This window comes from Herpailurus yagouaroundi, unplaced genomic scaffold (assembly GCF_014898765.1).
Source record: "Herpailurus yagouaroundi ecotype Mexico unplaced genomic scaffold, PumYag 163, whole genome shotgun sequence".
NCBI classification, from domain to species: domain Eukaryota; kingdom Metazoa; phylum Chordata; class Mammalia; order Carnivora; family Felidae; genus Herpailurus; species Herpailurus yagouaroundi.
Window position 1 is genome coordinate 15,831,301 of NW_024412404.1, and position 14,948 is coordinate 15,846,248.

At 36.9% G+C, this 14,948-nt stretch overlaps 1 protein-coding gene across 4 annotated transcripts in view; it reads left to right on the plus strand.

The window, feature by feature from the left end:
* Nucleotides 1–14,948, plus strand: part of KAT6B (lysine acetyltransferase 6B) — a 191,467-nt gene that overhangs the window by 136,601 nt on the left and 39,918 nt on the right. For 2 of the 4 annotated variants that reach the window (XM_040485462.1, XM_040485461.1), the window contains exons 7-12: nt 1,539–1,671; nt 4,427–5,358; nt 6,372–6,493; nt 8,089–8,204; nt 9,993–10,134; nt 13,431–13,592. In XM_040485462.1, coding sequence (XP_040341396.1) covers nt 1,539–1,671; nt 4,427–5,358; nt 6,372–6,493; nt 8,089–8,204; nt 9,993–10,134; nt 13,431–13,592 — 1,607 coding nt within the window. The remainder of the gene's footprint in view (nt 1–1,538; nt 1,672–4,426; nt 5,359–6,371; nt 6,494–8,088; nt 8,205–9,992; nt 10,135–13,430; nt 13,593–14,948) is intronic. The other 2 variants (XM_040485463.1, XM_040485464.1) reach the window with 2 other exon arrangements.

The following is a 14,948-nucleotide window of genomic DNA, read 5'->3' on the forward strand; positions in this document are numbered from 1 at the left end:
ATATACATATACATATACATATACATATACATATACATATACATATATTTTGAAGACTTCTTTAAAGGCATTACAAGTGAACTGATACAATATTTTTAAAATTTTGAATTTGCTTCCTTTAGGTGGAGTATGCATGTTGCCCCAATCTCACTACTCCCTCTTGTCTTGAATTCCAGCTTGCTTCAGTTGGGTGGCTCCTGAACATATTTGATTTTGCAACCCCATGTATAAACAAATCATAAGTTACTTAACCCCCAATGGTGGATATTACAAATGTTTTCAATTTTTTCTACCACAATTATTTCCTTAAGATAAATTCCTAGGGGAGGAATTGCTGGATCAAAAGCTGTGTACATGAAAGGTTCTATCAGTTTTCAGACAGACCACCAGTGTGTGAGAATATCTGTTTCCCTGTATTGTAACCAACACTTACCATTACTCTATTTCATTGAGTGTGAGACACATTTTATAAAAAGTCAGATGCATTTTATAGTCTGTAGTGTCTCATTCTCGATGAAATACAGTGGTATTATTTACAATTTGTACCAATTTGATATAATAGAAAAAAGGTCTGGTAAAATGCTTGTTTTTACCCATTAATCATTTTTCTGTTGGGGTTTTAACCTTTTCTTACTGATTTGTAGAAGTTCTTTATATTTTTATATAGTCCAGTCCATGAATCTTTTTCTTTATGGCTTCAGTCTTAAATGCCAGTCATGCTTAAATTAAATAAATAACCACATATTTTTCCTGGTACTTGGTAACATTTAATTTTGTCATAATATTCATCTGCCTAGAATTTATTTTTATAAAGGATAAGAAATAATTCTTTTCCTTCCATATAGATGGTTATTTGTTCTGTCACCACTTCACTGAGTCATTTCATCCTTTCCCCACTGACTTGAAATATGACCTTTTTGATAGGCTAAACTTCTATAGGTTTCAGTTGTTTTGGTATAAAAATTCTTGTCCAGTGACCTATTTCTCTATACCAGATGTATAGTTTTAATTCTTGTAGCTTCAGAGTCCTTAAAAATTTTGTTTTAATTAAAAGTTATATTTTATACTGATTTTTTTTTTTTTTTTTTTTTTTTTTTAGCGTGGAAGATTTCCAGAAAGAAATAAAATAAATTCCTTTTTCCCAGAGATTCTAAAAACCAATTAACTTAAAAACATCTCCCTCTAATCAAAAGATATCTAATATCCGGCAGGATCGGGTTTTCATGTGTGTTTATGTGGTGGAGGGAGGTTTGGTGACATGTTGCAGAAAGCCTCATAGAAGGGTTCTGAGATAGGGACAGCCCTCTGTTCTCACCACCTTGACCCTGGTTGGGGCAGGGGCAGGGGCGGGGGTGGGGGGAGTGACCTTTAATGAAGGCTTCCTGAGGAGAATGACAAAAGGGAATATCTACGTTCTAGAGTAAAGTTCTGCATACAGGCATATATCCTTGGACAGCTTATTTCCACTGCAGTTTATATTTAATATCTCTCCTAAAATGAAACATTAAAATACTTTTCTCATATATATATTAATTCAGGGATGTGGATTTGCCAAGTCTGCAGACCAAAGAAAAAGGGAAGAAAACTACTTCATGAGAAAGCTGCACAAATAAAACGACGATATGCAAAACCCATTGGACGACCGAAAAATAAATTAAAGCAACGATTGTTGTAGGTTGAGATCTTATCAAAAGAAATCTTTTATCTTATGCTTTAAAATACAGGCGATTGTAACCCCCTTAGATTCTATTATCTTTTTAGCATCGTTTTAGAAACTCAAGGGACAAGGAATAGTGCTCCTTTTGCATAGCTGTGGAAATTTTTTGAAAATAACATTTTTAATTACAATTGGCATTTGGGGATCTTCTGTTGGCAGTATCTGTGATGATAAGTGACATTTTTCAAGCAGCAAGATGGAAGCAGAATGTAAGAATTGGAAAGAATCATTCTGCCTACTTTATTACTGGCTGAGCATTAGAAGAGCTTAATTACATAAATATTTTTGTGGGGATTTTAAAACAAGAGAGGGATTTGTTCACATCTATAGTGAATCTCTTGTCACTCCAGATAGCATTTTAGAAACACGACTTCTCTTTTCTGGTGCTAATTTAGTATTACAACATTTAAGATCCCTTGTATGAAATAGGAGTTTCCAAGAAACCTATAAATGACTCTCCTCGTGTTTGCACACAAAGAGTTAGAACCATTCAGTATGTGCACATGTGTTCAGATATACAGATGAAATAATATGTTCGCAGTGGCCTGCACATCTACTATGATAATCTACTAACCTGTTGCCATATAGTTGCCATTAAAGCCCAGTGGAACATTCAACCGGAGTTACTTAGAGAAGTAGAGAAAAGATAAGGGGAGAAGTGGATGTGTTTTTTTAACCTTCGAATATAGAATTGGCTTTCAACATCAAATAAGGTGTTAATAAATGAAATCAACAGAGTTGCATATCTGAAGTAGTTCTATCAATAAGACCTTCTCCAGTCTCTTTAGGCTTTAGTGAAAGGGTCATTGTGATGTAGAAATGAATAGATGCTCTGCACACACTGTGAGCAAACACCAGTTATCTTACTTGTTACTCTTCCCCCTAATTTGATCTGAAGCAATTCACTACCTTACCTGCTCTCAGAAAAACAATATTCTCCTGCACCTCTGTCTCCCAGAGGAGAAATAGAACAATGAATAGAGTTTTCTGTGAAAGCCCTTTTAACTGGTGGATATATTTAAATGGAATTTTTGTTAATTTCTAGAGGCACACATGAAACATTTATGAATAAAATCTTTCATATTAGCATCATTTGAAGTAGAATTTATATGTTTTTGCATTCATCCTGTGTAAGCATTGTTCTCAAAATGGGACTGTATCCTTAGGGCCCAATTAAAAAAACCAAATTAGGATATAAACTTTCTAAACAAAGGACACAGCTGAAAATTGCATCTGGCACCAGTCCTAACTTTTTGTTTGTCCAAAATTGTCCTTTGAGCTTAGGAATTTTTAAGACAGTCTAGGGAGTTTTCCTTTTTACATGCTTTATAAGCATATTATCCTTTCTGGGCAATCGATTCCAGATACAGTCCAAATGCGGTATTGTAATGTGAAACATTTTAGCTTGGATGACTGTTTATTGGTAACCCTTCCTGTGACACAAGATCTCCAGTGAGATCTCCAGCGTTAACCCGATTTGGCTCTATCAGTGGTGTCGGGCAAAGCTCCTGGCCGCAGAGCTGCCTCAGATGAGCCCGGTGGCTCACCCTGTCGTTCTGCACCAGAATCCACTTGAGCCGACTGCTGAAATCCATCATTAATGTGCAAGATGACCACTAAAATGTGCTCTTCTGTTTGTAATTAAGATATTTTTATAATTTGATATCATATCATTTTCAGGCTTCCATTTCTTCATTATGAGCCTTCAGCTAAATTGATAATTTTGAAAGTGCATTCTTGGGCCCCAGCACTACCATAATTCACATGCAGATGTTTCTATTGTATAAAATTCTGCTGCAAAATGGGTAGCTTTCCAAGCCCTAGCCTGAGGTGAAGGCAGGCAGCTGCTGTTCCTCTAAGCAGCTGTGGTAGTGGAGTGACCTCTGGTCCATGTTGACCACACAGCTGTATGGCAGAACCAGCGTCAAATGAACTGAAATAGCGTACAGAGATTCTGATGCCAAGTATCTGATAATGACCATGGTAAATGTGCTGCTTCTTCACCAGACTTTCCATGCCATGTCTGACCCGCTGTAGCTTTTCTTTAATCATTTCTTCAGTTTTTGCTATTGTTGTCCTTTTCTCAGCAATATTTTATGCTGTAATTAATCGTCTCCTCTACTTAGAGAGTATTATTGGTTTTGTTATCATCCTAAGCATAAACTGCCCAGAGGAAGAAGCTTTCTTTAACATTTTCTTAAAAAAAAAAAAAAAAGTTACTAATTTATAGACCTACCCAAATTCTATTTGTATATAAATTTTCCAATTGAGTTAAAATTGCTTCTAACTAGAGATTAGATAAGTTTATTCTTTCACTTCTAGATAATACGACTTATTAAAAGACGTAGGAAACCATAATTATTTGTGACTACACAAGGGGTAACTTTTTTATTTAAGTATAATGAAGGCATTTGTGTTATTTTAGTCTCTTCAAAACTTTTCTTACTCCTATTGCCCTTGGGTCCACATGGCTTCTTCCAGTGCCTCTTGGATGGGTCCTGGGAGAATCATGACATGCAAATGTGGCGGCTGCTACTTGTTTCTACAAACATCTCGGTGGAGGCACACACACAAAAATAGTTCTTAGGGTTGCAGTCCAGCTTCTTAAGTTTAAGCACATTGAATGCATCTAGTTGCTATAAATTTGTTTTCGATACCTTTATAGTTCTATTATTAAATGCTGATACTATTCTCTAAATTTTTGCCTAGGTCTGTAACCAGTGATGAAGGATCCATGAATGCATTCACAGGAAGGGGGTCACCTGGTAGGGGTCAAAAGACTAAAGTCTGTACCACACCTTCATCTGGTCATGCTGCATCTGGGAAGGACTCAAGCAGCAGATTGGCTGTTACAGACCTCACTCGGCCTGGTGCCACCACCAAAATCACCACCACCTCCACCTACATTTCTGCCTCTACACTTAAAGTTAACAAGAAAACCAAAGGGCTCATTGATGGCCTTACTAAGTTTTTTACACCATCACCTGATGGTCGCAGATCACGAGGTGAAATAATAGACTTTTCAAAGCACTACCGTCCAAGGAAAAAGGTCTCTCAGAAACAGTCATGCACTTCTCATGTGTTGGCTACAGGTACCACACAAAAGCTAAAACCTCCACCTTCTTCACTTCCACCCCCAACCCCCATCTCCGGTCAGAGCCCCAGTTCACAAAAGTCCAGCACTTCCGCCTCTTCTACCTCTCCCCAGAGTTCTTCCAGCCAGTCCAGTGTGCCCTCCTTTAGCAGTCTTACTAATAACAGCCAGCTGAAGGCACTCTTTGATGGACTTTCTCATATCTATACCACTCAGGGACAGTCTCGAAAAAAGGGACACCCAAGTTATGCACCACCCAAACGTATGCGTCGTAAATCTGAATTATCTTCCACGGCAAAATCTAAAGCCCATTTCTTTGGAAAACGAGATATTAGAAGTAGGTTTCTTGCTCACTCCTCCTCCTCTAGTTGGGGGATGGCTAGAGGACGTATTTTTAAAGCAATTGCTCACTTCAAGCGAACAACTTTCCTTAAAAAGCACAGGATGCTAGGCAGATTAAAATATAAAGTGACCCCTCAGATGGGGACCCCCTCACCAGGGAAGGGGAGCTTGACAGACGGAAGGATTAAACCTGATCAGGATGATGGTAAGCAAAAGGTCAAAGCTCCAACCAAACCTGCGTCCCGTCCCTTTCTCCCCAACCCCGAAAACAATAAATCAATCAATTCCTATTTGTCACATAGGTCTTAGCTATTTCTCTTGTTCTCACTTCACTTTCATACAGAAGCAGTGAAACTTTGACCTTTTTCTAATGCTGACTAAACCTCCAAAATCTTGGTTTTTTTCCAACTAATACTCTCCCACCTTTTATTATTTATTTCCATCTGTAGTGACACTAGGACCCCCAGATGCCTTCATAGTGTTGCTTATGGCTTTGTAGTCCCGCATGAGTAGCCACTGTCATGCTTCTGCCACACACTTTGCTATGCCCGCCTCCTCAGCCCCAGCGCTGCCTGCACACTCTGTCAGCGCTTCCCACGGCAGGGGGGCGGGGGGGGGGGGTGGGTTCAGCTGCTCATTTCAGCTCCCTCTGCTCCATTGCTTTCTCATGACAAAGTTCATCCTGCTTCCTTCTCAACAACACCTGATCTGTGATCCTGTGAAGTGTGCTTTTGGGTGAGAGTGTGTCTGTGTGTGTAGTCACAGTAGGGAGAAAACTGATTTCATGATTTCCTTGAACAAATTGGCCCGTTACATTTGCTACCCTTTATAAAACAAAAAACAAAAATGTGTCATTTCGACAACGTGGTTGTTTTTTTTTTTTAATCTCAAAAGGGGTAATGGGAATTCTATAATGAGACATTGATGTAATTTCTGATCTCAGTTGAAAAATATGGTTTTGCTTTGTGTTACTCTTACTTTCCCTCATTTATTTATTGAAACTATAAACAGATGACAGTGGTAATTCAGATAAAAATTTGGGTCCAGCAGGGAAAGGGCACTGCTGGATCTTTGAGCAGTGCTTGGATATGAAAGCTTCAAAGCTTAAAAACAATCCCTATTTGCCCGCTATGCTAATTTGGTGCCATTTTGGTAATATATGGTGGTTATTCATGATTCAAGTCAGTGAATACGCTTTCTGCTGGTTTTAAATGACAGATACTGAAATCAAAATAAGCATCAAACAAGAAAGTACAGATATAAATGTGCTTGGAAACAAGGATACCGTTACTGAAGAGGACTTGGATGTTTTTAAGCAGGCCCAGGAACTTTCTTGGGAGGTAAGGCCAGGATACCACATTATAGCAACAAGGATAATATGTGAGTTTTACATAGATGACCATTATGAAATTACTGCTTTGATTTGATAGAAAATCCGCCTCAAAATCCTTTGTGGTCCTTTAACTGTTATCATGATGGTTTTTGTGGAAGAAGATATAGGTTCAAAAGCAGTGGCTCTGTAGAGTTTTCTGTATTCTCAAAAGTTGATAAGGGCTCAGCTGGTCTCACAAAAGGTAACAGCAGCTGAGGCAGATTTGGGAAGGTGCTTCTAGGTGTGAAGGACTAGATTTCTGATTATTTTTGCTGAAATTTAGAAAATACTTTTAAATGGTTAAAAAGAAGAACATCACGTTTAAATTTACCAGTCCATCTTCCAACACAGATGGTCAGCCATGTGAAAAATGTCTTGTAATTTTAACACTTTGGCATTGATGAAGGCAATATTTTGTTGCATGTTCAGCTATAATCACTTTTAGTTTCATTGTCCAGTAATTTATTTAAATGATCCCACTTAAAAGAGTAACTCTAGTTAGTTTATTGTCACCAAAACATTGAAAGGTAAGGCTTTGGGACTTCCCCAAAACAGATTTATAATGAAGTATGAATTTTTTATGTCAGTAGACCACGTTTAGTTTCTTTGGCAAACTATTCACAGAGAGACTCCCTATCCTACCTAACCCACCTCACTTTCTTTTTTCTGGGGGGAGGGGGATAGCAGTCTCTTAAGCTTTATTTTTCGTAGCAGCCACTTGGGCTAAATACTTTTGATGGTTTCTTATTTAAGGGGCTATTGGATACTTCCATTCCTCATTCTGCTCCTTCAGTATGCTTTGTAATTGTTTTCATTTGGCTAGGATAAATGTCAAAAATTCTGTCTTTGAGATTTGAAGTCCTTAAATATTATCAAATTTCCAGCCTTCTTCTGGCATTCATAGGTAGACATGATGAACAACAACAGGCCATTATCTGAAACATGTAAACATTTAAGCCCTTCCTTTCTTTCCAACACAGTAACACCGGCATTTCATTCAAGAACATTTCTTGTCTATATCAGGCACTGTGCTAGACACTGGGAATAACACAGTGAATCAGGAAGGCAAAGTTCTTAACCTCGTGCTTGGAGTGAGGGGAGTAAAGGAGATGGATATTAAAATGCAGACTTTCACAATCTTAGGATTGTGATTTCACAATTTGGGGATCACTGGTAGTTCATGGAGGAACAGTGCTCATGGAGGAACTGTAAGAGTGTGTAACAGCCATGTCATCTTATAATTTATTCAGTTACAATACATTGTACCAGATCATTAAATTCAGTTCAATAGACATTTTTATGTATTTACCTTTGTACTCATTTCCTGTCTTGGTAATACTGTTTCTTAGGGTATTAGTTTGTTTGTATATGAATCTTACACTGAATTTATTATTTTACAAGGCCCTATGATGTGTTTTCAACAACCTGAAAATTCACAATTAAGATTAGTGTCCTGTTCTTGATAGGTTTTCATATCCACTAGTGAAAGAACCAAAATGTAAGTGAATAAATTCTCTTCTAATACATGTATTTTATTTCCTTCCTTTTCTTTTTCTCTGACAGAAAATAGAGTGTGAAAGTGGGGTGGAAGACTGTGGCCGGTACCCTTCTGTAATAGAATTCGGGAAATATGAAATCCAAACCTGGTACTCCTCGCCTTACCCACAGGAATATGCAAGGTAATGGGATATCCTGGAAGGTCTATAACTTTAATGTCATGTATGTGAGGAATGGAAATACTCAGTTCTAAAGCAAGAATTAGATGATTTTTTTAGGACATAAATTTTGATCATCGAATCCAAGTGCTTCCAAGTCTAAGACTATTACTTTGTGCCAGCATCGTTTTATACTAGTATTCGCTGTTCTATGTAAACTCCTTCCACTCCTTTGTTACACAGGCATTGTAAATTTTTCCTTTTAGCTTTTAAGACCATGCTTTCTCTCTAGTTAATTGGACAACTGTTCTTTGTGTTTGAAACCAAATAAGGAGGAAAAAACCTAGCCATTGTAAAATACTTGGTAGTTTCTTCTCAGTTGCCCTTTTCATTTTCCTAATTAGGCTTGTTAGTTTTCTTTCTGATTTCTGACATTTTGTTTTCAAGTTTTTTACAGAAATGTAGCAGAAGAATGAAAAATCAAAGAAAGTAGGTGGTCGTGGGTAGCCTTAAGAGACCTTTCCCCAGATCTTTTAGAACTATTTGTGACTAACTTGTTAAAAATGAAGAGAAAATAGTGATATTAGAGTTTTCTTTTGTCTTGATCTAAGATTAGCTGTGAAATTGTCTTGAACTAATATATCTAAAAGTGGGTATCTTGTGAACAGATTTCTTCCTTCTGATACATCAGGATACACTTTAATAGTATCAAATGTTTTAGCCTGCAAAGTTTCTGGTAATCTCAAACTTGCTTTTCTTCTATAATAGATCTTGTCCTTTTCTCTACCTGATGGGTGGCTAACCCGTCATCTACTAGAGAAAATGAGGAGGGTGTTTTAGAAGTTCAGTGGCAGAGTAAGATTCAGGAGTCTTGGTTTCTCTTTCCAGCTTATATCACTTGCCTATGTGTTCTTGAACAATTTTTTTAAAAAATACTTAGGAGCTTTAATTTCTATGGATAATCATAAGTCATGTGTTCTGAGAGCTTTGAGTAAAATTTGTATATAACCCCAAGATTTGAAGTTACTATTATCTGAGTCTGTAGCTAATTTTCGCCCAAATCATTCTATCCTTTCTTATACCCCAAAGACCTGGAAAGTGCTTCTAAACATTTTCTTACCATACTAGCAATGTGTTTAAATGTGATCGGGCACACATTAAAAATGTTACAATTTTAAAGGTGGAGAAAAAGTCATCATGGGTGAGAAATCTGTGTAATGTTATTCAGAGTCAGTGGAATTGGTAGAAACTAAAATCTTTTTCATTTTTCTACATTTATTGTCATATATATTTATGATAATAACTATATCCATAAATGGAAATTTTAACAATTAAATTCCAGGACTTCTCTGCCTTATAAATCATTTTTTAAAATAATGAATTCACTTTTCCTCTGGGTAAAAGACTATTACAGTTACACCACTGACCATATATACTGTTGAAACTATGACATGAAATCTGAAATTTGAAAAATGTGCATGGTTACCTGACAAGAGGCCATCTTTATTGTCGATTTTCCGAGTAGTGGTTCCAAGTCTAAAAACCTGTCTGTTTGTATGACATTTTTAAGGAAACAAATTATTTGTTCACAAAATAATGGCAGCAAATATTATTTTACTGAAAAATAATGTAAGGTTTGTACATTCTCTTTACTACTGGCTTTCTTTTTTTTTTCTTCTTTTGAAACGATTTCTTTCAAATACTGTTGTAGAGTCTTATTATGATTTGGAGAAAATTGAAAGATGTTTAATATTTTTTTCCCTGAACAGTATAATCAATCTGATAGATTCTTTGATTTTAAAATTTTAACAGATTACCAAAGCTTTACCTGTGTGAATTCTGTCTTAAATATATGAAAAGTAAAAATATTTTGTTAAGACACTCAAAGAAATGTGGATGGTTTCATCCTCCAGCAAATGAAATTTACCGAAGGAAAGACCTTTCAGTATTTGAGGTAAGCATGTGTAAATAAAAAACTCAGCTTGTGAAACCTAATACTTACAGTTGTTGATTATGTACTGATTTGTTTCTAGAAGGTACACAGTATATTCGATTTCAGCATTCAAATTCAGACTGCTCTGTAAAATATCTCCATGTTTTGGAATGTTTAACCATATTGAGCAACCATTTAGATTGATGATGAATTCCTACTTCATCACATTAACTTTTTTGTCTTCTCCCAAATCCCTGTCTGCACCAGATATATTCACCAGTGAATTTATGATCTTCTCAGCTCTTTGTAAATTCTACTTTCTTTGGCAGGAGAAATTAGCTTTGTTCAGCAGCTCCAGCCAATGTCTGGCAGGTGCTCACTCTTCCAGGGAATTGAGCAGCTGTACATATCTCCTCAGTACACAACCACCTGTGTTTCCATCCATTTCTTGGCAGAGTGGATAATCCTTTTGGTGAGACCCCAGCAGATGTTGGGACTGCCCCCCTCATCTGGAGAGATGGCCACCCCTGGAGAAATCTGCTGTTCACAGGAACCCCTTGTGGCCACATGTCTGTCATTGTGGGTTCTTAAAGACATTTTGTGTTTTCAGAATTGATTTAGTAGCAAAGGTCTTTGCCTGTATACCATTTCATTGTTTAATCATGTTCTGTTGTCAGTTTCAAGGATCCAGTTGAGCTGTGTCACTTGTGCCTTGAGGAGACCATGCCTCTCTTTTGTGTTATTACCTATTCTCGGGGATCCTTAATTCTCTCCTTTATTCTCGTTACTCCAGTTGAGCACTTCCATTGCCCTGTCTTATTTTTTTCTGTTACCCATCTTGGTGCATTGTTTTCATGCATGGGTGCTCAGAACAAGCCTTCCTTACATAGATGTGATGTCTTTTTCTCTGAAATACACTTTTTCCTTAGGTTTCTCTACTTTTGAGTTGCTCAGACTGAAATTTATTATCCTGCCCCACATTTCACTTTAGTTCTGGTCTGTAATGTCTTGCATATATTTAATATTGGGAAGAGTCATACATAGGTTTCTCTCTCGCAGACAAGACAGGGCCCACTACTTTTTCCAAAGGCTGATCAGAGAACACAGTAACTCCAGCTGCACCTTAGCATTTTTTAAAGACCCTCTTCCTTGTTATATCAGGCTCTTTTTTTTATTTTTTTTATTTTTTTTTCAACGTTTATTTATTTTTGGGACAGAGAGAGACAGAGCATGAACGGGGGAGGGGCAGAGAGAGAGGGAGACACAGAATCGGAAACAGGCTCCAGGCTCTGAGCCATCCGCCCAGAGCCTGACACGGGGCTCGAACTCACGGACCGGGAGATCGTGACCTGGCTGAAGTCGGACGCTTAACCGACTGCGCCACCCAGGCGCCCCATATCAGGCTCTTTTGATAAGCCTACAGGAAGGAAGGGTATTGTTGCTGGGAAGATTTAATAATATAGTAGTTATATAATAAAGTAATATAATATAGTAGTTATATAATAAAGGGTAGGCAGAGGGCTTCTCAGCCTGGGCACAATACACTTTTCAGCCTAAATAATTCTTTGATGTAGGGGCACCCTGTGCATTGTTGGGTGTTTAGTAGCATCCCTGGCCTCTATACTAAATGCCAGTGGCAGCACATTGCTTCCAGTTGTAACAAGCAGAATTTCCTCCAGACATAGTCACTGTCCCTTGGGAGTCAAAATCACTCCCATTGAGGACCCCTGGGCTAGAGGGAGATCTGAATGCAAGTTGCGTAGTCTTGGGATGCTACTTAGTCAGCCCCACCTAATTGAGTCAACAGAGCTATGCTCATGTTAAGTAACTGTTAAGTAAATTAGTATGAATCTGCTTGTGGGGTTGAAGCTCTCATAAATCCTAGGAGAGTCTTCCAGTCTTGTTAGGCTGTTAAGAATGGTCTGCTATTTCAGGGCAGGTGCTTTTGAACCATAACCAAGATGAGAGGGGAAAAATGAAAAGCCAATTAGTAAAATTTATACATAAAAATATTTGAAGGAATTGGATTATCTGTGCCAAGATCCCTAGTCTAGAATCCGAGTTAATACTTAGAGAACAGCATGTAGGAAACTTTTCTCTTAGCCGTTTCCTAAGTAACTTATAAAATAAATGAAGAGTAATCATAAATTCCTATTTTCTTGTCTTTATCCCTCTTTAAAGCATGGATATTAGACCTTACACAGCTGATAAGAATTTGCTTCAGCATCATCCTCTCTCTGTTTTTCTGCTTCATGGACACATACATCTCTGTCTTTCCTTTTTGTAATGTCCTATCATTTCCAAAAGGACCATACTCTCAAATACATAAAAACTTCCTTTAATTAAAGAGAGAATTGTATCCTCTGTATCTGTTGCCCATATTTGATTATGTTGCTATGTGTGGGACCTAGGTTTCATCCAAGGGAAATAGTTATATGAAGTCTAAAAATAATTTGTGCAATATGAGAACCTGTATGGTCCACAGGAGACTGGAGAATGGTCAAGTTCATTGTTACAGAGCTCTGGCTGGTTAGCAAATATCCATTTCCCCTAAGAATAGTGCTAGGGAAATTCTTGAATCTGCTGTGCTTTTGGTTTTCAACATGTAACTACATTTGATCAAAGAAATTGGCATCTGTGCCTAGCCTCCTGTCTATAACTATCAGTATCACAGCTTGATTCTTTTATTTTGAAGACAAGTAGACTGTAATCATGGTACTTATTGTAGGTTGAAATTCATCTCACTTTCTCAGTAAGTATTCCCAACATAGAAATTTGATCTCTTCCAATTATATTTAAAATGATGCTTGGGATAAAACCAAAATGGAATCCTCTTTTGCTAATCTACACTTCTGAGGAATCAGAATAATACTGTTCATTTATTTCATTTTTACATGAAGTCCTTTTGAAAACAATGTAAAGTTTAACTTCCTTGAGCAGTATTTTGATGTGTTGACATTTCTTTAATTCAGATTTACTTCTTTCAAACAGAGAAGACATGCCTGATCATTTTTTACTTGCAATACATTACAATTAAAAATGAGTCTTTCACTGGTGCTTTTGGCTCTCTTCAGGTAGCTTAAAGAGAAATTTAAGCTAACTTAAATTCACCCTAATTTAAGAGAAAAAATGGAATTTTTATTTGCCAAGTGACAGCTGTTTTCTGGTTGACTTTATATGTGCTTAATGGAGTATTTTAATCTCTCAGTTTGGGATTTGGAAATAAAATTATATACTTTCCCAAATATCATATAAAAATGATTTTATATTGAGCAATATTTTTATGTTAAATAATGTTGTCTGTTTCTCTTTGCTAGGTTGATGGGAATATGAGCAAAATTTATTGCCAAAACCTTTGCTTGTTAGCCAAGCTCTTCCTGGACCACAAAACGTTGTATTATGATGTCGAGCCATTCCTTTTTTATGTCCTTACAAAAAATGATGAAAAGGGCTGTCATCTGGTTGGATACTTCTCTAAGGTAAAACAAGAGCCAGTATGACCTTCATTTTCGTATTCAAAATGTTTTTGGGAGAGCCCAGTTCCTTGAACAGGGCCTTTTTTTATGACTATAATTTGAATAAGTGACACATTCTGCAAAGCTCGGGTTCTTGTTCAGAGCTTATTAAGACAAACAAACAGTAAAGGTTGTGCCTAGAAAGTGTGTAGAGGACCTCAGCACAGTTTGCTGCTGTCTTGACTGTCAGCAACCATGTAATGTTATAATTGCTGCCTTGCAGACCACCTAGCATCTTTGATTTTTTTTTTTTTTTTTTTTTTAATGTTAAGCTTATTTTCCTTTCCCTCCCTAAGTGGTGTCAACCTGAAGGTTTCAGAGTAGTGTAGCATTTAAGAGATGGTTCTCATTTCTCCTCACTGTATTCCCTCTGTGGTCATCAGTATCGCAGTGAGTTGGAACGTTGGCATTTGGACAGTCAAGGTGATATAATGACTGGGTTTACTCATTTGTCTTTTACACTCTATGCTATTGTTTTAAGATCTAAAGTGGCCTCGCTTTAGAAAGCCTGAGTATCTCCAGCTGTTAATACAGGGAAGCCCTTGACATATTGAGTGGTTACAGTTTGTCTTTTTTACTCACATTCCTCTGTTCAAAGGCTTCTGAAAATAACTCATAGGCAATAAGGAAAAACTGAGTCAGGTAATAAGCTTAACTTTTCTTAGGCACCTACAAGATAGTTTAATGTGCCAGGGTGGTAAATTATAAGATTTCTATGCACACGGTAAATGATCTGAACCCTGTATTTTATTTATTTTATGATACATTTTGGCATGTTGAGTGATAAGTGAATTTTAATGAATCTTACATAATGTAAATGGAATGCTTATGGAAACGTCATTTTCATGGAATATCAAAAGATAGAATATATATGAAGGTCCTTTACAAACTGCAATTCTTCTAAATTTGAGAATCAATCCAGAAGTCGTAAATGAAACTATGAATGAGTGACAGCATTCATGAGAAATAGCCCAGTATTTTAATCCACACGTTTGGTAAAGCTCCAAAACAACAAAAAAGACAAAGTTATTTTGCACATAACAGATTCAAAAGATGACAGAGCATTAACACAAGATAAAACACTAAATAGGAAATCTGCTTATATAATGTGTAAAATATCTTACCTTTGTATAGGTTTATAAAAATCGTTTTCTCCAATGACTCAAAAAGAATAGTGGTCATGGGGTGCCTGGCTGCCTCAGTCAGTGGAACATGTGACTCTTGGTCTTGGGGTTTACATTCAAGCCCCACATGGGGTGTAGAGATTACTTAAAAATAAAATCTTAAAAAAAAGGAGACAAGAATAGTGGTCATGATTTT